The following is a 23,503-nucleotide window of genomic DNA, read 5'->3' on the forward strand; positions in this document are numbered from 1 at the left end:
CGGTTTTGTATGGGCTCCATGAAAAGATTTGGGGTTTATTTTATGGCCACGTTTATGGTTATGCTTACAGCTATAATCTGATATTCTGAATAAATAAATACATAAATCTAATAAATACCATCGTACGCAGCTCAATGGCCGCAATGCGTTCGTTAGTATTTCAAGGTACATTCGCTCTGCAGATTTTTGCATAAATCGGGCATTATGTTGGACTATATTTACATTAACATAACGCCGCTCCTATGAATTAATTTAAAGTTATAAGTGCTTATAGTTTTATGTGTGATTGAAGGTCTGTTTGAAATATGATCAAAGAAGGATCGGAAAGGTTTTGATCTGAAAAGTGTAACTTGATCGGTTAAAGTTTCTTAAAAGCTTGCGGTAAGGACTAAAGAAGAGTATAGCTTAATTCTATAAAACTTATAATTACTGTACAATTTCTTCGCAGGAGGGAATTCAATGGAATTAGTCCTCCAAGAAGTCGAACTCATCGCGTGGACGATACCACTCTTCCGTGGCATGTTCGTAGATGGCCCGTTGGACCTCCGCCTCCGCAGCCTCGATGGGATCGGATTTTGGAGCATCGAATCGACTATCGGACCTCGGACTGCGCGATGTGGCGCGGAACTCCATCGGTATATTGTAGCACTTGCATATGCAGCTGGACGGGAATCTGAACCAGTCGGAGAAGATTCCGCGGCACTCATTATGCGGATCGTAGGCCAACAATCTGTGGAGGCGGTACTGCTGTTCACATCTGCAACCATCGCGACAGAACATCTGCTTGAATTCGTGGGTGCACTTCTCCCAGTGGACGTACTGCTCGAAGGGGTACAGGTTAAGAAGGGCCAAGACCTCGCCGCGGGTATTGTTTGCCCAAAATGGAGCCACCACTTCATCCTTGACGGGACAGGCATTCCTGAAGAAAGATCAATATTGTGTTATATTATTTGATAAATCAATGGGTTATATTCTTACACTCCACGCAAGTTGCTGGCCACAGCCACGGGCTCTTGCTTCATGGCATCCTGGAACAGCTGACCCTCCCTTAGCAATCCAGACTTGCTGGCGCTTCCGCTCGAGCTTCCCGCTGCAGATCCTCCCGCCGGAGGAGATGGAGCTGCAGCTGCAGCTGGGGCTGGAGCACTTGTACTGCTGGTGGCCAAGGGTCTGCGCAGCTTCTCCGGACTGAAAAGCCCGCTGGAGGTGCCGGAGAAGAGCGAGGCGAAGCTGATGGGCGTGGTCACGGATGCGGGTGAGTACTTGGTTACATTGCGACGTATTAGCAAGGTTGCTGCTGTTGTTGTGCTTGGTGCCGATGTGGTGCTCGAGACTTTTTGGCTGGCTGCAGTGGTGGTTGTGTCTGCCGGTTTCCTTTTCCTAATGGGCAAAGTGGTCGAGCTCTTGGGCACAGATGTGGGCTTCACTGTTGTGGCAGTGGGTGGTTCTTGTGATGGATTTGCTGCCTCTGCGCTTAGATTACGAAGCCCCAACTGTGGTGAGTCAATGATCTGTATATTTTCACCTGCTGCGGCCGAAGGTTTGGCGGTGGACGTGGTGGATGGAGCTGAAGAGGACACTACTTCGTAGACGCTGTTCGACTCCGGACTGGGCTGGATCTCCACAATGTCTGTTTCTAACTCGGGTTTTTCGTGTAAAGGTGGCGCAGTTTCTTTAGTGGTACTTATCGTACTATTGGTGTTTCCAGGCGTTGTGTTGCTGACCTCATTTGGAATTTGGTCCGTAGTGCTACTTACTATTTCGGGAGCAGTTGTTGTCGTTGTTGTCGTAGCCTTAGTCGTACTTGTGGTAATTGTGGAGACTGGTCGAAAGTGAGGCTCCATTAGCACATCGTTGCCCTTGAAGCTTCCGAAATCTTCCCGGTCACGATCACGATCTCTGCTGTTCATCAGATATTTGGCACTCCGCCGTCCGCCATCCTTGCTGTATCGCTCCGCTGCCTCCTCAATGTCGTCCGCGTCCACCTCGTTGTTCTGGATCTCGTCCCGCAGAATCGAAATGTGCCTTACATCGCCGTACATGCGCTTCATTAGCCCCTGGTTCTCGTGCACGAATCGTCGCACAGCGTGCCACGGATAAGCGGATCCGGGCAGGTGGCAGAAGGCCTGTTGACCCAGGTCGCATGGAATCGCAGCCAGCATCTGGGCCCGACCACGTCGCGATATCTTCCCATTGGGACTGCAGGAGTTGGCCGAGTCAAAGCCAAATCCGGCGGAGGCCAGTGGAAGAGTCACCGCCAGTAGCAGCAGCAAACACCAGATAATATCGCTCTGCAAGTGTAGATATTGGAAATTATTCAATTTTCAACTTTCCATAATAAAATATTGAGATAATAACTAAAAATGTTATAGTATATATATGTATATATCTATCTATAATATATATATTTCACTGTTGATTACTTTACACTTTTCCTGCTTTTCGAAAGGCTTTTCTTTCTTTCAACCTGCATTTATTGTTAAATGACCCCACCAGCTAATGGAAGTACTCAGCAGCTCCAGCTGAGCAGAGGAAATCTTAATTGAAACGACAATCGCTGGCTGATAAGCAAATGGCGTGACGCTAAAACTTCAGTTTTTGTAGCAGCATGTTTTGTGGTGCCGAGTGGGCTCAATGCACCTGGACCAGAGGCTGAGCGGCTCTCACTCGGCCAAAACGAATGGCCAGAGCCAAAACACTCAACTGCAGCCGGTAGAAAATCAAATTTTACTTTCACATAAAGCCAACTGGACAATCACAAGTCATAAAGATGATCGATGTGCATTTGCATCCCACCTTCATAGTGCAGCGCCAGAGAGAATGGCCGCAATTTCAGCAATCATTACACGGAGACAAAGTTTTGAAGTTTTTAAAATTTCTATTTCATTATATACAAGTATTCAATTGCTTCAAATGGTATATATGTATATAAATAAAAGGGAAGCTTTTATAGCAAACAATTTGAAGTTATGACTACTTGTTCTTAATCTGGCGTGATATCCACATGTTTTTCTCACTGCATGGATACCACCACGCCAGACTAACCGCCGTCGGAGCCACATCACCCTGTCGCACGAGTGGCTGACCGACCAACAACCGGCAGCTGGCGGCTGGCGGCGGACAACTTGCAACTGGACAACACCGGCCACTGGCAGCCGGCGAAGTGAAATGCAAAGAGCAATCAAAAGCGAAATGGGTTACCCAAGTAAAAGTAAAATGCGGCGCGCGCGCTGGAAAAATCATCGCATTTCCATTCCATTCTGCACTTCCCGCACCCTGGGGCCCTTTCAACTTTCCTTTTCGGTTGCACAATTGCCACCTAAATGCCGGGACTACTGGCCTCCAAGTCGGTCCTAATAGGGTCTCTCGGACTCCGTATCTTCGCTCTTTCTTCACAAAACCGAACCGGTTGGCCAAAAATCATATGCACTCGGTTTATATATCTCATATGCTTGTATGGCGAGCACATATCGATCGCGGGTGATTCACGAAAAGAAAAGAAAGTGATCGTCTCCCTTGGCGGAAGTGTGCCCAAAATATGAGCTCAACACGATTTGCCATGCGGTTAGGTAATAATGATTATATTGATCTGTGTTTCGTTTCGGGAAAATTCCAACATCATTAGCATACGCAAGCAAGGTCAATGCTTAAGATATTTCGTAATATTTTCCAGTAAGTTTTATGAATATGAGGTGAGGAAAGCAAAGGTTTTTAAAATAATGAATATTTAAACAAATTGTATTCAGATTTGAATTTAATATAGATAAAACATTTGAGGTCAATTGTCTTCTTCGATATAGTAATATCAATCATTTACAGCACTTAAAAAGTAAAAAATGTAGCTATAAACAGTTGAAAGTCTCCTCAGTTTCTCTGAAGAGATTCAAGCCAACTGTAATTATTCTCACACATCATGTACTCAAAAGAAATTTAAATATCAATGACATGGTGAAATTCCTTCTAGCGCTAACACCCTTTTCTCCAATTTGGAAAAGTACAACAATCAAGTGCTCCACAGCACCCAGACCGTGGCAATTATGAGAAGAAAGTGATCTGAGGTCTGAATCGGAAACCCGAGGATGAGACCGCAACTTGGGTGCGAAACAAATGGCTCTCCGCGAACTAATTTGTGTTGAAAATCAAATCAGGTCAAAGCAGACCGCAAGAGACGAAGACGCCTGAAATGGAAAGCAGAATTACTTTCGCTTTGTGCGGCTAAAAGTAAATAAGGCAGCCTGGCATTAGTGCCGATTGTCATGTGCATCGGGACAATTAAGCCGAATCTCATTCATTAACATTGTCATAATTCTTGGAAGCACAGCAGCCACAGGGAAACTGGAGCAAATGCTGCTGTCAGTGTCCCAAGTCGGCGAAACAAATCAATATGTCCAATCAGCCGTGAGAGCTTGCAACTGCGGCAGTCTCTGTGCTGGCAGAATATCTCTAATCTAGCTAGTCTCATTCGATTTCACAAAGCTCAAAAACAGAATTCAAATAAAAAATATCAACAACAAATTAATTTAAGCAACTTAAGTTGAACTAAAACCCTTGGCAATATAGTTTAGCCTATTTTTATTAACAACTCTTTATTAAATATTTTTTATTAGAACAATTGCTGGCAATCTGTTTGTGCTGGCTACTTTTAGTGGCTTCTTGTGGCAGAACTGAATGCGGCGACGCAGTGCCGATGCTGCGGTGCAGTGCAAATGGGCATTAAGTCAACTCGCATCGAGGAAGACATTTGTCAATCTTAGACGATGCCGAAGCTGTCGTCAGAGAAACGTATTGCAACACTTTAATGTGTCAGCGACTTTCTACGAAAACCCAGTCCGCACGGTGGGCAGGAAGGGGGTTGGGGGGGTTGGTCTCGAGGAGGAGAGGTTCCAGTCTATGTCTTCATTTCCCAAATACAAATACAATGTTGCCCGCAGTCAGCAGTCCGTCCGTCCAGCCGACTCTCTTGGCGAGTGTCTAGAATGAATTATTTATAAATTCAATTGGCTCTGGAAATGAAGTTGATGTTACACTTAACCAAATTTGGCCTGAGCGCTGCTGTTTCTGCTAATTGCCAGGCGAGCGAGCAGCTGGCGTGGTGGTGAAATTTTCCCCATCAAAACAAAAGACTCAGGCGACAAACGCGACGAGGTTGCAGGCCAGTCGAAACAAAAGACTCAGGCAACAAACTCGACTTGACTTGACTGGCTGCAGCCTCATCATTTCCCTTCCCAGACTCGACTAGTGCATATTCATGGCAAAATGTCAAATTAAACGCAACAAATTTCACTGATTGGTCACCGCCGGAAAAGGCCGCGAACTTCGTTTCCCAATTTTGGCAAGTCGATATTTTTTTTGGGCAACCGATTCGCTTTCGGTTTAAATTTTGGTCTTGGCTTTGGGCTTGGGCCCAAATCCAACTAGTCGATCCCAAGCCGGCCGCATTGCTCTCGAAGAAAGTGAAACTTTTTATTTTATTCCGCTTCTCTCTCTCACTTTTTTCCCTCCTTTGCTGGGGACCGGCAATGCCAGCCACTAGAGCAAACACAGCGGAAACTTTGAGCATTTTCGTTGTTGGTTATGCTTTTATGATTGCGTAGTCATGCGTTAAAAGAAAACAAAACCCACTCCCGGACAGGGGACAGAAGTTGTTAATATGCATAAAACGCTTAGCCCTAACGTTTATCGATTTCAACACATTTTGGGTAAAGTGACGGGAACGCGTGACCATCTTTTAATTGCGATTTCATTTTTATCAATGGCTTGTGGCCAAAGGGGACACCAATATCGAAATGTGCCCAGTTGATTGATTAATTGATTTTTGGTCAATTAGAAGAAGATTATTTTGGCTACTGCGGTCAAAGAAATTTGAACAAAAAACTGAAAGTAAATTCTTAAATAGGATCATAAAGTAATAACACAATTGATTTGAATTTGTTCAAGAACAAAACATTAATGATTTTCATTGTAAGATCTAATAGCATTACACTTTTTTAACATTATACATAATATAAAATAAAACATAGTATACTGTGAATAGGGCTATGAACATCTTGCATTGCTTGTATAATATCTATATGTTTATGGTGGCCTGTATTTGCCGACTCTAGCTTCGCTGGCAGATTTACATTTGTTTGGGTGTTGCAATTGTTAAGTTTTTGACACTTTCTTATGCAAGACGGCCGCCTTGGGCGATCCCCACTTACCGTTATTAGTCTAGTGATCGGCGATCGCCTATCCATTTGGGTGCGCACCATTGTTTACTTTCACTCGATTGACACTCGCGTCGATGGCAAATGGCAATGGCAAACGGCAAATGGCAAATGGCAATGGCAGATGCCGACTGCCGAATGCAAAATAGGTGCAAATAGAAATCTGTCGAAGGATTTGGCAATGTTTCACGCAGATTTCACACTCGCACGCTTACACACACTCGCAGGGCAATGAAAATTAGTGGTAAAGTCCATATTTCCATACAATTGCAAATCTTCTGCAGTTGCCGCGACCTCAGGGGTCTCGCTTCTGTTTTTTTGTTGGTTTTGTTGGCTTATTTTTTTTATTGTTTTTCTTTTGGGCCGGGGCGCTTTTCCCACTGCGCCGAAATCGAGGAAATCGAGTAGAGCCTCCGAAAAGCCTGAAATCACGTTCACACGCCTCGAACTCACGTTTGCAACTGCGACGCCACCAGCGGCTGATCAAGCCCAAGTCCCACGGCAAACCGTCGGCCTCTCTCTTTCTCTTCCACCGCTTCGCACCCAGCTCCAATGCACTGAAAGAAATGGGTAATGGGTCATTCAGTCAGCCAATAAAACAAAACATCTTCAATCCTGAATTACATGTTATAAAGGTAGAGTAACAAAACTGTGCACTTTGTCCAGCTCTTGTAACATTCCTTTATAGTCTTTAAACATAATAGATCTATCCAAATTATAAACAATCTGTGTAATACATACATTTCCCATTAAAATTATCCCTGAATTAGTATATAAAATAAATTACTTTTTTCCTCCGAGTGTAGAGAAAAAAGAGTGACGAAGTAAGAGAGAAACGATGGAGTTGAGTTGTGCGGCAGCGAAAACGCTTCTTATTTTTACTGTGCGGCTTGCTTTTGTTTTTGCCTTTTGGTTTGCTTTTGCAGGAAAACTTTTTCTTATTTATTATTCGTCGACAAACGCTGAAAAACGAGCCAGCGCAAAAAAAAGAGAAAAAACCAAAAAAACTTAAAAGCAGAGGAGTACATCGACAAGAAAAAGCGCCACACGCAACGAGGAGTCTTCCGAAGACAGTCTTCGGTTCTCGTGGTGCTGTCGCTGTTGCTCCAATGCTCGAATGCTCCAATGTTTCGCAGCGGAGAGTGCGTCTTAGTAGGTCAGTGGTGGACCCGAACATTTGTTGTTGCCTGGGCTTTGTTTTGACTCATTTGCGGCCGCTGCTGCTGCAAGTGCTGTGCTGTTGTTGCTGCCGCATATGTAGTTGCTGCTGCTGCTGCTGCTGCTGTTGCTGTTGCGGCTGCTGCTGCTGGCGAGGATTAGACGCCTCGTCGAGAACAGAGAGCTCGTTTTGGCGCGCATCTTCGGGACTTGATTGCGGGAACTGCACTTAGCGAGGGTTGACTGTGCCATTTTAGAACTTGAGATGGTTAAAAATACAGAAGAATATAAATTATTTTTATAGCTCCATTACTTTCATATAATTATAATAATTATATGTATTTTATGATTCTTTATTGATATATGTATGTACATAATTGCAGATATAATAGCATATTTACTAGTTACTACTTTACTTTTACTTTTACTCGGACTTTATTATTTTTCATCTTGGTGAATCTTTTAAACTTATACCTTTCAAACTGATATTTATTATTTAAGTAAAAATGCATAATAACTTTCAAATCTGCTTGAGCAACCCCCGCTGCCAGCAACCAACTGTTGTAAGCGGTCTGCTGTCCAGTCTAACCGCGGTTTAATTATCGTTGTGTGTTTATTATGTTCTCGCCCGCCCCTCGACTCTGCCCACCGCCCACTGCCCACTGCTCACGTCTCTCCCTCCTGTCAACTCCGCCCACAAGACGCCGCACGAACAATATTGTAACTGCTCCTCGTCGTCCGTTTTTTATTGGCCACGAAAACTTCCATTGAGTAAGAGTTGCACCACCAGGTGGTGCGGTGGGTGGCGGATGGCGGAGATAGTTATGGTCCAGCAGTGGAGTGGGTGGCCACTGATGGATTTTCCCTCCTTTTCCCTTTTTCCGCTTCCTTTCCTGACCGTTAAAAACTGGTTTTTCCCCAGCAATTGCCAAATAATTGCTATTGCGAAATGTTGTCCAAATCAGACAGTCGCACAACATGCATAAGAAAAGGACCTAAGTTTGGAATAATGCTGTATCTTACGGTTCTACGCTTCTACTTCGAACACATTATATACTTTTTAATATGTGAACAATATTAAATGAGTTAGGTGTACAAAAAAAAAGGAATCGTATCAGCTTATTGGCATTGAAATTTGGGTCAGAGCAAGTGAAAGTGCAAATATAATAACTGTGGCTGCGGTTGCGCCTGAGAAGCAGGTTCACTTCACTCCAGTTGAACGCGTTAATCGGAAGTCTGGGCCAGGAAAGTAAAGTGCGCATCGAAACTATAATGCCTTGAAGGATTCGATTTTTATAATAAAATTTATATTTCAATTTTTCTCAGTAATAAAATAAAATTTTTTTAAATTTTTAATTTTGTCCTCATTATTAACTTTAATATAATAGCGTTACATTTTAAGGAGCAGTCAGCTTGAAATTATACAAGCAATTAATAAGCAGGCAATTAAACTGTAGTTTGAGCAGACTGATTTAAGTGAATTGAAATAATTTGCAATTTAATTAATATTACGCTGTTCAGACTTTAACATTTAAAATATATCTTAAAACAAAAGGTTATAAGCTTATCATTTGAAAAGGCGTTAGGTGAGTTACGTATATTTTAGCTTCTGTCAGACTTCATGAGTGTCTTTTCAACACTACATCTCTCATATTGCATTTTGTCACCATTTCAAAGTAAACATAACTTTTGAATGCGTTCTGAAGAAAACTGTTTAGATTTTAAAGAAGCTTTCAATCTAGAAAAGTTTTTAATATGACTTAAAATAAAAAAAACCAAATTACCGTGAACAATCTGGCAGTGCTGGCACCGTCGATCTGGTAGCACTGCCAACCGGACGAAACAGCTGTTTTTCTAGGCGTAAAACAATTTGATTATTTTAGAATTATACTTGAAAACAATGGACTTTCCGGACAAAATGGATATGGAGAACGAGAGGGTACTGAAGCTGATATTCCCCGACGGAGTGCCCGGTGAGTGCATCATCGATAGCCGCCGGAATAGGCAGAGAACTAATGTTTCGTGTAACGAACCCTAAAGACAATCTGCGTGGCAATCCGGAGCTGGATAACTACCTGGCCAAACTGGGCACCTGCAAGGTGGAGCAGCTGAAGAAGGAGCAGACGCGGCTGGCGGAAGAGGCGCGCACCATACTGGAGCAGACACAGGACCTGGCCATCTCCAACTACAGAACCTTTATCACCACGGCGGAAAACTCGCGTTCGATTTTCAGCGAGTTCCTGCGGTCGGAGCAGCAACTAGACACACTGGTGTCCAAGCTTCCCGACCTCAGTGTCCAATGCGACCGCTTCTTGCAGGACTCCGCCGAGCTGAATGAGCAACGGCGATTAAACTCCATTACTCTGCAAAAGAACGCCCAATTGCTGGAAGTACTGGAACTGCCGCAGCTCATGGAGCGCTGCATCCGCGAGGGGCGCTACGAGGAGGCTCTGGAGCTGGCCGCCTACGCCACCCGTTTGGGCCAGCACCAGGGACACATTCCTGTGGTCAAAGTGCGTTGTCCTTTAGCTACCTTACCTTTAATTCTCTAAGCGAATCCTTTCAGAGCATTGTGCGCTCGGTGGAAGCACTGTGGCACACCATGTTGGTGCAGCTGGTTGCACAACTACGGACGGATCTCCAGCTTCCCAAGTGTTTACAAATCGTGGGCTATCTTCGCCGGATGCAGGCTTTTGGAGACAACGAGCTGCGACTGAAGTTTCTGCAGGCAAGGGACGCGTGGTTGACCTCTTGTCTGGAGGCCATACCTACAGGAGATGGTAAGTGTGAAGGTCGTATAAGTTGCGATAGGCTACTTACCTAAGGACCACAGCAATTTCTATACTTCATCTATTCAACACTTTTTCTCTTTACAGCCCAGCAGCACCTATCCAAAACCATCGAGATCACTCGTATAAACCTGTTCAATATAATCACCCAGTATCGCGCCATTTTCCCGGAAGAGGAGGGCACTCTAAAGACTCAGAGTTCTTTGAGACCGCTGCAGGGCGTCAGCTGCAACGGAGACAGGCTTTTCCAGGCCTGGCTGCACAATAAGGTTGCTACTGCTTGACTGGTTTATTTCAATGTATACTACTTCCTGTCTACTTCCTTAGATCAACGACTTCTTGCAGACTCTGGAACGCGATCTACAACTAGGAGTTGGTTCCGTCGAAACAGTGCTTGGCCAGTGCATGTATTTCGGACTGTCATTTAGTCGCGTGGGCGCTGATTTTCGTGCCCTTATGGCACCTATTTTCGTGGGCGTGATCCGTCGTCGCTTTGAGAGCAGCGTGGAGCAGGTCGACGAGCAGTTTGAGCGGGAACTGGAGAAATACACCTTGATCAACAAGGTGGCGCTGCACTCGCACGCCCGCAAGCATGTTGATCCCGAACAGGAGTCCTATGCTCCGCCCGAGACTCTGTTGGATTTCTATCCCCTAGCCGCTTTGTGCAATGGCTATCTGAGTGCCTTGAACGAGCTGGGCCTGTGTGCTCCCTTGGCCCTGGCCACCGATGTTACCCGCTGTCTGCAGCACTCCCTGCAACAGGCTGCTCAGCGTGTGCTTGCCTTTTATCGGCAGGAGCAGCAGGCCTTCGCCGGCAGCGAACGAGAGGCATTTGTTCGGCTCTGCTCATGTCTGGCCTACGACCTGGTACCCTATATTCAGAGATGTATCCACGGAGTTTTCCCCCCGCAGTCGCTTACTGTTCATTTGGGCATTAGCTTGCTCCAGCTGGAGCAACAGCAACTCACCTACTTGCAGCAGACTCGCATTCTTGAACCTTTGAAGCACCTATTGCCCACCAAGGCGCTGGTGCAGCCTCAGGAAAAAGTCATGGAAGCTCAGCCAAGCGTCGGAGTTCCTGTACCTGCCGAGGGATAAAGCGATTCCACGCACTGGGAGCTATGTAAAAATATATTAGTTGTTATATATATTCCACTATTTATAAATATATCTTAACTATGGTTAAAGTTTCTTAACTATAAACTTATTAAATCAAAATTCATATGTCTCAAACACAATCGTAATTAAAATCTAACTAAATTTATTGTTCACCTGATAAGGTATAGTTCCCTACGTAATAGCAAATCCCCCACCACTTATTCGTAGACACCCATAACATGCCTATTTAGCAAAAGGATGCGCGGTTCTTCCATTAAATCGCTTTGTTAATTTTACAACTTTTCCGGCGAATAAATTCGCGAATGGTTTTCGAGTGGCGGTGGCCTTTGTTCCGGCCTGTGCGCTGACCCACTGGGAATCCCCCATTTTTAGTGGGGGTCGCGAGGGTGTAATAATATTTTTACTTGGCCGCCCCAACGATCAAAAAGCGGCTCGTTGCGGTTGTCCACCGCCAAAGCCAAAGCCAAAGCCATAGCCAAAGCCAAAGAGTTGCAATCAGCTCCACAAACTCCCCACCATCTGCATTCCCCTTGCTGACGCGTCGACATGGCAGGTCGGATTGGGCAGTCCGGAAAAATTGTGGAAAATTGGCGGGGTGGTGTGGGGCTAGTGGGGATAGTGCCGCGTCTATAAGCAATTTCGCGAACAATGACTAAATTTCGGGAAAAGCGAGCGACTTTTGTTGCTGTTGTGCCACTGCTGTTGCATCTGAACGAATCTGAATGCAACGCAGTGCGCCGAAAATTGGAAAACATGGCAGCTGAATGGACAACTGGTGGAGATGGGGCATTCCACAAACGGTTGCACTGAGCAAATCAACTTCATAGTAGTTGGCATTCAAAATGGAAGACTAAGAGTTTCTTTTGAAATTAATCGTTTTTTTAAACTTATATTGATGAAATCGTTGGCATCCTTAGCCACACCTATAAAGGATCAGTAAGGAATCCTGGGATCACACTTTTTTTTGAGTGATTGAGGATGGGAATAGGACATGGAAATAGGCATACACTGCTCGGCATTCAGCGGCGACTCATCGTTCAACGTCAGCGCCGGATGCGTTTGTGGCCACGGCCTTTGTGGGAGTTCCGCCTTCCGAGGGGGGTTGGGGTTTTGGTTGGAGAGGGGATTGGGTCCAAAGGAGTGCCTCACTGGGGGTATGGTTGGTGCAGTTGGGGCTTTGGACTGGGGGGCCTCTGTATTTTTAAGTCCACCACTAAATACAAACGAAAGCACTCAAGCACAAGTTGGCCACGATTTCCCAATCGCAGTCTCTCCCAATCTCCGGCCTTCTCTGCGCCACTACATACACACACACACACACTCGCACTCACACACGCACAAATAGTCCGTTCAGTTGGGCCGTAGTTGAAAGTCCGTAGTCCGGACTCGTCATAGTACAAATGGAATTTGGGATTTTGATTGCGAATCGAAATAGATTTTGTGGTATTTGGCAAGCAGTGCGAAACAAGCGGCTAACAACCTGAGGTGGTGTGTGTGTGCGTGTGTGTGTTTGTGTGTATGTCTGTGTTTGCGCTGCATGTGCGTGTGTGTTGTGTGTTCATTTGTTACTTTGGCATGGACAACACTGCGTATACGCGCTTTATACCGTCCGTTGATTGATTGAGTTTTCGAGGCCTTTTACACGCTCGCTGCCTTCGTTTTGGCCAGCAACCCCCCCTCCCCGTTTATTTTGCATTTTTCCAAAGCTCCACCCGCCACATTTTCCCTTCTCCCCACGCCCCCCGCGCCCCACCCCTCTTGCCTGTTTGCATTTGTGCCTGTTTTTGCTGGCCGCTTGCTTTTCGGTTCGTTTTAATTCGTTACCAAGTTGATTTTGTTAACCTGCAAAGCCGATTTTCCACACCTGAAAAGTGTTGCCAGCAAAAAAATGGTCGGAGAGACAAAAACGAGATATAAAACGATATTTTTCGTGCAGCTTTAGCGGCGCTGGTCTTAAAAATAAAACCAATATCATTCAAATAAGTAAATCGAAGTGGAGGCGGTATTTTTGATTGCTTTTGCTGTAAAAGTAAAAATTGCAAATTTATAAGATATAAGAAGATGGGAAATGAGAGATTGCTTTATACGTACAAATTAAATTATGAAAGAAAGAATTCCTAGTTTTTAATATTGGGGTAAATTGTAACCCATTTTTCATAGATTATATAGCTTCTATACTGACCTACATATGTATGTACATATATAATCCATTTGAAACCGCATAAAATCGCATGGGCAATTCAGATCGCCAAATTCAAGGACTCGAGCTACCTCATGTGCCAACCCCTGTGCCTGTTTTCCGAAAATAAAGCAGGAAGTTGAGGTCCAGTTGAGTTGAGTTGAGGGCGGTTGGGGGGCGACGCGACGCGACGCTGCTGTGCCATTGTCCGGCTGCTAATTTATCGGGATAATTGCCAAATGACCAAATGGGGAGTTTTATTACAGTTGCCAGAGGAGTGGAGTGGACGGGGGGAGCAGGATGAGGATGAGGCACAAAAATGGCCAGACGACGATGACCGAGGGTAAGCACCCCCCAAAAAGGACGGACACATGTGTTTGCCCAGCTCAGTGTCCTCTGCCCTTGGCGCATTTTTAATTGTAATTCATAAATTACATTATTTACCGACTTCGGGGCAGGTTAGTTAATGATGCTGCCATTTGGGGATTGCTTTTCGTTCCTCGCCACCCCCCGAAAATAGCTGGAAATCGATAAGCGCCACTTTCTGCAAGAAACGCCACGAAAATGGCGTCTCATAAATGTCAACTCAGAGCCGTGAACTGCCAGCGAAATTGAATTCGCCACTTAACACCACAGCGCCACCTAGGGGGTATTCCATTACTGCACTGATTCAATTTGGATACTTTTACTTATTCAACTTATTCGTTATGCAAAATTATTGCCGCAGCGTATTGAGTAGCACACACAAAAAAAAGGCAAAGAATGAAAAGAAAGCGTGAAGCTGTTCAACCAGTTGGAAAACACCCTGGGAGTTCTGGGCTATGGAGTGATTTTTTATATGTATGTATATGCGAGTATGTAAATTCGCAAACAAATCACTCGAGCTTGCGAAATACCCTTAGGGGAATCCTTTAGTTATCCTTTAGCGATTTTTCAAATAAACATGCAACACATTTTTTTGGAAATCCACTCCCCCTTTCAGTGAGCCAGCGGCTGTCAAAGTTTGACGCGTTTTTCGGGCTAGTATCGGATTTCCCCTGTTTTCGCAGACCAGTGTTGCCGCGGATGAAAGTGAAATGAGGCTAAAATAGCCAGATTTAGTTTTAAAAAATATTATAGGTATTATTATTTATGAGGTGCAACTTTAAACATTGCTACAAAGGCAAATTTACAAATTGAAAAACGTATTCTATTGGTTTAAACAAACTGTCTTAACTTAGTTAACTACATTTAAGCCATTCAGTTTTCTTTTAGACTAGTATGTAAGCATTAATCAAAACATACTTCAGTTGTTCATATTTCTAGAATAAATATAACCGTTTTGAAGTAGAATATATGTACACAGTGAATATACATACATGAGCGATAATAAGTAACCCCTATTTGGCTTAAAAATATCCAAACTTTCAGTACAGTCACTGGCGTATCCTTTTCTTCTAAAATGATGCTGATACTCCTGTGGATACCGATAGCGATAGCGATGACAACGGGCGGAGTGCGCCTGAAGGACTTTCTTGGCTGACATGTGTGGCATGTGTGGGCGCTTTTATAGGCTAATGGCCTGAGATGCATGCCGCGGGCCAAACGGCAGTGACTTTGACGGATTTTCAGAGCCAATTCGGTTAGGCTTGCCTGATTAGCTTCTGGGGAATTCGCACACGCATCGCGAGGGGTGCGGGAGGTTTTATTTGGATGAAGAGTTCAATTGCCAAACTATGCATCAAATTCTAAATCTTTTTACAAATTATACATGACGCATAATGCAAATTTTTAAGATATATATAAAACCTACCTTTGTAGGCAGTTGAAGGGTCTACCAAAAAGCTAAAAATATGTAATATTAGGCGGTACCAGATTCTGAATATTTTAAATCTACTGTGGCACAGGTTTTTCTTTCAGTGTTGTTGGCCATAGAACATAGGACAGCCCATGACTTAATTAGCGAATAGCGGGCTGGCGGAAGAGGATCCTGCAATCCATAGCCAAGTGCACAGGAATGCGCGTCATTATGACAATGGCGGCCACCCACTTCCAGCCCAACACCCACCACCCACCGCCCCCCAACCAACTTAAGGTCGAGGGCACAAAGAGAAAAAAAACCATCGCGTTGCAACAAAAATGTGTTCGCCTCGGCCCTCGCATTTCCAATAGTTTTCTATGGCTGCTCCTCAGTTTTTTCCTCAGCTTTTCCGCTGCTTCCTTTCATTTCACAATTTTTATTTCACATATCCAGAGGTCTGTGTGGGTGTGTGTATATTATATTTCTGCAACGCGAACCAATAACCATCGAGCGGGCAGCTGGAGACGCTGACGCTATAGAATGCCATTGGCTCCGGGTCTCATCCTCGCTCCACATTCCGCATTCCCAGGGCCCCCGATGACCTGATTCACCTGTCCGCACCCGGGTATCTTACGGCGGATGGCTCCTTCTATACATATACATATATATATTTTTTTATTTTTTTTGTTTGCCCACCCGATTTCTTTGTATTGTGGTTATGATAGCGAACCTGACGGTGGCCACATCCCACCCCCCGCCACCAGCCAAACAACCTCCTTCAGCTTCCTCTTTCTGTGGTCCAGAAGCAATATAATTTATTGAAGTTCTGGCATTTTTCAAAATGAAATTCTTTTTAACGATGATTGAACTACGTACGTGTGTGTGAATCTACACAAGCTCGCAGCTCTCCTCTCGGTTAGTGGGGATGGGGATTGGGGATGGGGGATGGTTGGGGGTCCTTTGTTTGGGTCTAGCACGTTTGGCCTGTCCATTGAACGCCATATTATTGGTCGATTGAAAAGTAAAACATTTTTTATTATCCGCACGTGTGCCAGCTCCCATTCGATCCTCCTTGCACCCTGTTTTTATGACTACAAAAAAAAAGGAGGAGAAGAATATGTGTAAGATGAGGGGAGTTGGTACTGTTGGCAGTGGGCGGGCGCTGAGTGGGCGTGCTCTGACCACCTGTCGTGGCATCGGGCATCGGCCATCGGGCATCCATAAAACTTTCGACCCAACTACCCCAGGTGAGCTCATGGTTTTTATGATACCAACGCCCAGCAACCGCACCTCCGCACCTCCGCACCACCGCACCACCGTGCCACCCAAAAACCTCGACCCACTTTCGGTTCCTTCATATTTGATAAGCACGATGGCGTTCCTTACTTTTTTCCATGGGTTCCTTTTACTGTTGCGCCCCATCAATATCCCTCAGCTGCCCATCTCTTTCACTCCCTGCCGGGCATCTCCTTCTCCTTCTTCTTCTCCTTCTCTCTCTCTCATTCACTATATTTTTTCCCTCTATTTCCTGCTGTTTGCTGTGCACACGTATATGTGTGTGTGGTTATAAAAATATTTCATTCAATTTTTTATTCCTGTTGGCGCTCGTTGCCTCTCCCTCTAACTCTCTCTCTCTCTCGCTCTTGCTTCCTTGGTCAGCTAGTCCTTGCCCTCTCTATCGCACTTCGGCTGCAGCAAATGTCCTTCTTCTGGCCCTTCTTCCATCCCGCTCGCACTCGCTCGGTTTCGTGTCCAGCGATTTATTTTGCCGAGCCAGCGGACCACACGGTTTCTCATTTTTTTTCGCAGTGCCTGTGTGTGCGTCTCCTTTGCTTTTGTTATTCCGTTGTCCTTTGCTCAGGTCGGCGGTGTCCTGTACACTTGGCCACCCGCTAAGCCACCCACAGCACCACCCACAGCACCACCCACTGACCCACCCACACCCCCCTTTCTCTTGCAACCCAAGTCTTCTGCTTCATAATTTCCCACTTTGCTGGCTCGCTCTTACAGGGAAGACAACTTTCTCACTCTCACAGTGATGAACTCAACTGATTAGCTGAATTTGGGTACAAGTTGGTTACCTATATTCTGAAACTATAACTTAAACAGGAAAAAAAACACCCATTAAGGTAACTGATAATATGATGTTCACCCATTATGATAACTTAAAATATGATTTTGACTGCATGAATGTTAAGTATTGGTAGTTGGGTTTACTGAAAACAAATCTGCCCCTTCATCAAGCTGGTACCTAGTATGTGGTACCAATGTACATAGTACCTTTCGCATCACTGGTGGGTGGTGCCGGCGAACGAATTGCGCGTTTTCTCCTCAAATATTTCTGCGGCCACTGCTCCTGATTCCTCCTGGCTCCTCGATTTGGTCAAGTTGTGGACTCGTTTCACTTCGCCTCCGCTCAGCAAAGCTGAGTTCTCTTTGCTTTCGCCACGATTGGGTGGTATTTTCACCCACATCATCCCATTTTGGCTGTGTTTGTTTGCACTTTTATAACAATGTTGGCCAGTCCGGGTTTAGGCCATGTCGTGTTGGTTTTTCTTGAGGGGAGACCGATGAGATGAGCTAAGAAGCGACGGTTGATGGACCCTAAAATATGATGTCATACATCAAAAACATTGGGTGTTACCCTGCGATTAGCAATATAAATAGTAAATACTATTACTGCAAGTTCTTTGGTGCTTTATAAAGATCCATTAAAGATAGACTCCCCGATATTCCAATTGGGTTACCATTAGGATAATCCTCCCCAAAGATGACTTTATTGCATTGGCTTGAATCGCAGATGAACAGCGACCTGAAACTAATTAAGCTTAGGGCTAAATGAAATCGTGAAAATAGCAGCTAGTCAAATAAATAAATATGTGTGCTTGGCTATGTAGTACATCCATTTGTGGGAATGTGTTGATGGCAGGCAAAGAAATACAAAAACTTTTCCATCCACCCACGAGGGGGGAAGAGGGAGAGTGTGCTCTAGATTCCAGTTTCAGTCCGTGCCATTCTCTGGTTCAGGCTAGTTCAGGCCAATTTATTTGAGCCATTAAAATTGTATGATAAAGCGAGTCCATTAATTGTGTTGCTTAATTTTCGTTTTAACGCATTTTATCAAGCCAAACAGCGTACGTCGTTTCCTTGGCTCTGCCGTAGGCCATCTTTCAAATCCCACTTCCATCCCTCTCCATAAACGAGATTCTTAGCTGGTCTAATGTGTTTTTATTTGCCGCTAAGGGAAATCGATGGAGTCCAGTCCAGGAGGCGCTGACATGCCATATGCCACATGGAATGAGCCACGGCCAGGATAAGATGCTCAGTGATCTATCTACCGACGAGACTTTGACTATAAAGTAACTTCTAGATACTAAAACTATGCTACTTACCAAGTTAATAATAAATAATAAAGTAAATAGGATATGTTTTTAATAGTATTAATGTAATAAACATTCTGTTAGATGTTCAATGCATTGGCAATCTAAATGAAAGACAATTTTGAAAATGTTTATATTTATGCTTCTGTGACAGGACCTTATATACATAAGGATATATAAAAGGCGTTGACCATTGATAGTCGATCTCCGGGTGAAATAAACATTAAAGAGGTGCTGTGGGGGAGTTTCACTCTGTATTCCTTGTGGACGGACGCTCATATCTTAACGGTTTTCGTGTATTTTCCCATACACCCACATATATACATATATATATGTACACCGGGATGGTGTGTGTAATGGGGTGGGGGGTGGTATGAGTGGGTGGGTGGGTGCTATGAGTATATATGATTTTTATTGTTTTTGTTTTGTCCTCTTTATGATGTTGCACGTATCGCAGTAACTTTGCCCGAATGCTCGTGTGTGTACGTGTATCTTGCGAGTCCTGGCTATATCCCACATAAATACAAGCACACTCGCTGGCACGTATATAAATAGAAGAAAAATCGAAGGGAAAACGAGAAAAATGAAACAATAACAAAGCGTGCAGCTCGAATAAGCCACCCATTCCATCCATTCCACCCATTTCGCCTACACCCAAAACTCCGACTTCCCCATTCGGTTATAATTGGGTGGCATTGAGGGTGCTGTCGCTGGACTCGGTATTTCACCCCCAAAAATCGCTTTCTTTTCGCCCGTTTCCCCCCTTTTGTTGACTTAAGCGAAATGTGCTAGTGTGCGTGCATGTGGGTGGGTTCTAAGGGCTGTTTACTCCTTCCCCCCCTCGATCACCATCCGTTTCCGTTGTGTTTGTGGTTGTAATTTGAAGGCAGCGTCAACTGAGTTTTTTCCTCCAAAAAGAGGGTGTATGGCACGTTATGGATTTATGATATATACACATAACTTTATGCAATAAGCGCAGGTTCAAAACGCCCTTCCTGTGGTTGGCTGAACTGGCGTTGGGTGGTTGGGTGCTCTTCCGATTGGCTAGGAAATTCTAGCAAATTCATATTTTCGGCGGTCACTTTCATAATCTTACCCCAACCCAAATGGCGTCGTCGCACATTGCGTATGCGCAATATTAACCAAGTTGGTGGGAGAAGGGGAAACTGCGGACTATGGACTCTGGACTCTAGGTGAGGTCATCCTATTTCCACTGATTCATCTGGTTATCTGATCCAAAAGAGGGGACATAATAATTCCCGTCCTATTTCCTGGTACTCCCATTTCATTTTTATTGCTTCACTTCGCCTCAGCTTGATATGTTGTTTCCTTCGCTTCGTCCTGCGGACTGTCCTGCATCCCCATTGCTGTTATTGGTTTCCACTTTTTTATTCCCTTTGAACTGGACACGGCTACATTCTGCCCTTTCCCTTTCCCCTCACATGTGCACGACTTTTTGTATTAAATTCCCTCCTTTTTGCCATCTTTTTTCCGTTTGACGAGGCTTCAGTGAGTTTTTCAGTATTTGCTCTTGAAAAAAAGTAGATTTATTATAGATATTTTATAGTACGGACTGAGTTGTTCGCAGATGAAGAAAGCTGAGAAGAACGAATATTGTGGCTACATAAAAGTTACTGCACTGCTCCAGCGATCTAAATGCTAAATTCTTATAAAATATTTAAAATAACATATTTTGTATTGAAGATGAATAAGAGTTATAGCAAAACTAATCTTCTATATTTAAATGTAACTATTTTTAGCATATTTCAATATTTAAGAACAACAACTTTATATCTGCCAGTGTATTGGGGACCCGATTCGCACCTGCGAGGTGAGTGGAATATTTTTATGCCATTTTTATTTGTCGCACAGTTTCTTCTTGCCTCTCATGGCCTTTTTATTCCGCTTTTATTTTGTTGCAACTTTTTTTTGCACATTTTTATGGCGCAAATTGCCAAAAGAAGAAGCAGCAAGAAAAGTGAGCGACGCAAAAACAAATTCCCGCAAACTAAATGTGTTTGTGGTGTTTGATAGCGTCAGCAATGTTGCCGCTTGGGTGGGTCACCCTTTTGAAAGACCACCACCCACCCACTTTGAGACGCCCCGCTTTTCCGGGCCACTTTTTCGCTCTCCTTGGAGGAAAAGCGCGAGCGAGTGGGTGAGAGCAGCAGCAGGTGAAGTAAATGGCAATAAAGGAGAAAAATTAATTTTATCCTTTCCATTTCCGTTGTTGCGTGTTTCAGTGTGTGTGTGTGTGGGTGCGCCTTTCCTTCTCGCTCTTTCCTTGGCCGTGTGGGTGGCAGTTTTTCCCACATTTCGCACATTTTCTTTTTAGTTTTCCTCAGCTTTTGCATTATTTTAACGTGTGCTCTTTTTTCCCACCCTCGCCTCTATTTTTTTTGTCCATCGTTATAAATCTTGAGGTTGAGCACTCGACTGGACGCCATTTTTTATTTTTCACCTTCAACCCCCCCCACCTGAGCCCCACCCCATCTACCGCCCCTGCCCCACCCCCTTTTAGTCGGACGTCGCTTATTTTTCAATTCTGTCAGCTGCGTTGGTCAGAAAATGTCGCTGGGGAGCGGTCGACGGCATCCTTTTCTCCGATTGCAAAAGTTGAGCTGGGATGTGGATGTGGATGTGGGGTATATACTTGTATGCTATCTGCAAAATAATTTATAGATGCCTCAACCAAAATGGACAGAGTAAAGGGTTCCGTTTCCTTATTTACTTTTTTATTGAGACTCAGTTTTTGTTCGTTTTAGATACTGAAATTGAAGAAGTCACGTTGTTTGGTAGATCTCAAGGGGGTCTTACATAAGAAATCACTTTTACAAATCAAATCTGCACATTCGACAATATTATATTAATGGTATAGATACAACATAGATTTCAGACTTTTTGGGGAAATAATTGCATGCTTTTTTGATGAGAATTTACTGTGAAAAACTATATTATTAGATTCTTGTTTTTTTTTGTTTATCATGAGTATGAGATATTTAGAAAAGTAAACTGAGGACTAGTGCCTATGGTGACCGTGATGCTCGTGGTGTCCGTGGTGCTCATGATGTTCTCGGTGATGCTCGCCATGATGTTGCGGATATTCATGATGGTTTCCGTGAGGATAGCCAGACTCACTGGGATTACCTCCATGGAAATGGCCAGATCCCACAGGACTTCCGGGAGCAGGCTGATACTGATTTGGTACGCCTTGAGCAGCAAATCCTCCTTGACCCGGGCGTACTCCTCCCTGAGCAATTCCCAGCTGGCCACCAACTCCACCAGATCCTACTGGACTTCCGTAACCAGGCTGGTACTGATTTGGTACGCCTTGAGCAGCGAATCCTCCTTGACCCGGGTGTACTCCTCCCTGAGCAATTCCCAGCTGGCCACCAACTCCACCTTGACCGTTGAATCCTATTTGACCGCCAAAGCCTGCTTGTCCACTGAGTCCTCCGTATCCTGATCCTCCAAGTACTCCTTGTCCTCCAAATGATCCTTGTCCACCTTGGCCGAAGCCATTCTGAGCCACAACAGCGGTCACCAGCGCAAACAGAGCAATCTGTAATTTTATAATATCAAGTTAGACTCCTAATTAAGGATTTCTTAGCGGAATGCGCACCAGTGGTTTCATCGTGGCAGAGATTTCAGTACTGAGGCAGTTTTCCAAAATGTTTGATTTTTATACCACCGATCGGTGATTTCAAGTAGGTAGCCGAAAGGTATTCTACCTGGCTGAGCGATTTAAATGGGTTAATAGATATAAGAGTAAGGGAATAATGTGTTGTCAGTCTCTACCTGTAGAGGAAAAACAGGGACAACATCTGGCTAAGAGGGAAAATAGAATAAACCAGTTCTTTGGAAGATGGGAAATGGAAAAACAGAAAACACCAGAAATTGAATACTAATTTCTAGTACAAAGTTTAGTATTGAAATAAATGAAATAAATGAAAATATATAAATGAGTTTGAAATCAGGCAACTAAATGTTTCTATATAAAAGCATATAATCTCCAAAAAGTTGTTAATAACACAATCACATGTCAAATATTACTCGACTTTTCGATCGGGGAGAATCCGGTTGATATAAAATCATTATTCAAATACAATTATACAAAAACTGATGTACAAAAATGATGGATACTAAAGATCAATGATTTCGTATTTATTCTTTCCAGGTTCATCAGGTGTGAGTTCGTCATCGGTATCTTTGTGAGGTCTTTCGGTACCGGGCGATCCACTCTGAGGTGGACCGCCTCCTCCTGGGCAACCACAATGCGGACACCCTCGAGATGGAGATCCTGATGGTTGCGGGTGATGTGGTGAAGGTAACGGAGGCGGCGGAGTTGGAGGAGGTGGCGGAGGAGGATGTCCCTGCCAATAGTGACCACCATACGGACATCCTCCCGGTGGTGGACAATGGGGAGGTGGTGGAGGAGGTGGTGGTGGTCCATGTCCCTCCCAAAAGTGACATCCATGTCCATGGGGCCGATGGTGGGGTGGTCCATGTCCGCCACGATGGTGGTGATGATGGCGAGGGGGCGGCGGACCTCCATGTGGGTGGTGTCCTCCTCCAGAAAATCGGCGACAGGGCATCTGATCAAGTCTCAGACTTATTTAGCAAAGATCTAAAAGAATATAATAGAATAGTATAAGTTGCTTTTGATTCTGTTCATATTCAAAAAGAAATACGTATATGTTTATACGTCTAATGTACATATGCCGATAAGAATATTTATAGCTACATATTCAAAAATTTAATTTTCTTCTATATGCAACTTAGTGAGCAAATGTTTAATTGCGAATATTTTTTTTTTGTAGCGTACTCATGACGGCTTTTGCATCAAAAGCAATTTGTAAAAACAAGTTTTGAATTTAATTTGTTGACGCAGA

The 23,503-nt window shown here is 44.2% G+C and overlaps 4 protein-coding genes across 4 annotated transcripts; 2 read left to right on the forward strand and 2 right to left on the reverse strand.

Moving 5' to 3' along the window:
* Window positions 1-153: 153 nt before the first annotated feature.
* Window positions 154-6,312, reverse strand: LOC122626225 (protein spaetzle 4). Its single transcript, XM_043806400.1, has 3 exons — window positions 6,201-6,312; window positions 979-2,291; window positions 154-919 (listed from the first exon to the last, which is right to left on the reverse strand). The coding sequence occupies exons 1-3, from the start codon at window positions 6,249-6,251 to the stop codon at window positions 466-468; spliced, it is 1,818 nt and encodes a 605-aa protein (XP_043662335.1). The 5' UTR covers window positions 6,252-6,312; the 3' UTR covers window positions 154-465.
* A 2,845-nt stretch (window positions 6,313-9,157) lies between these two features.
* Window positions 9,158-11,369, forward strand: LOC122624908 (conserved oligomeric Golgi complex subunit 8). Its single transcript, XM_043804681.1, has 5 exons — window positions 9,158-9,337; window positions 9,405-9,877; window positions 9,931-10,144; window positions 10,241-10,422; window positions 10,481-11,369. Exons 1-5 carry the CDS (start codon window positions 9,265-9,267, stop codon window positions 11,249-11,251), a joined length of 1,713 nt encoding a protein of 570 aa, XP_043660616.1. The 5' UTR covers window positions 9,158-9,264; the 3' UTR covers window positions 11,252-11,369.
* A 10,261-nt stretch (window positions 11,370-21,630) lies between these two features.
* LOC122626720 (protein spalt-accessory) lies at window positions 21,631-22,362 on the reverse strand. The gene is made up of 3 exons (XM_043807088.1): window positions 22,234-22,362; window positions 21,904-22,173; window positions 21,631-21,801 (listed from the first exon to the last, which is right to left on the reverse strand). Exons 1-3 carry the CDS (start codon window positions 22,243-22,245, stop codon window positions 21,631-21,633), a joined length of 453 nt encoding a protein of 150 aa, XP_043663023.1. The 5' UTR covers window positions 22,246-22,362.
* Window positions 22,363-22,781: 419 nt separating this feature from the next.
* On the forward strand, window positions 22,782-23,265 carry LOC122611879. Its single transcript, XM_043785255.1, has one exon. The coding sequence runs from the start codon at window positions 22,903-22,905 to the stop codon at window positions 23,263-23,265; it is 363 nt and encodes a 120-aa protein (XP_043641190.1). The 5' UTR covers window positions 22,782-22,902.
* Window positions 23,266-23,503: the final 238 nt, after the last annotated feature.

Source organism: Drosophila teissieri, chromosome 2L (genome assembly GCF_016746235.2).
Source record: "Drosophila teissieri strain GT53w chromosome 2L, Prin_Dtei_1.1, whole genome shotgun sequence".
Lineage (NCBI taxonomy): Eukaryota > Metazoa > Arthropoda > Insecta > Diptera > Drosophilidae > Drosophila > Drosophila teissieri.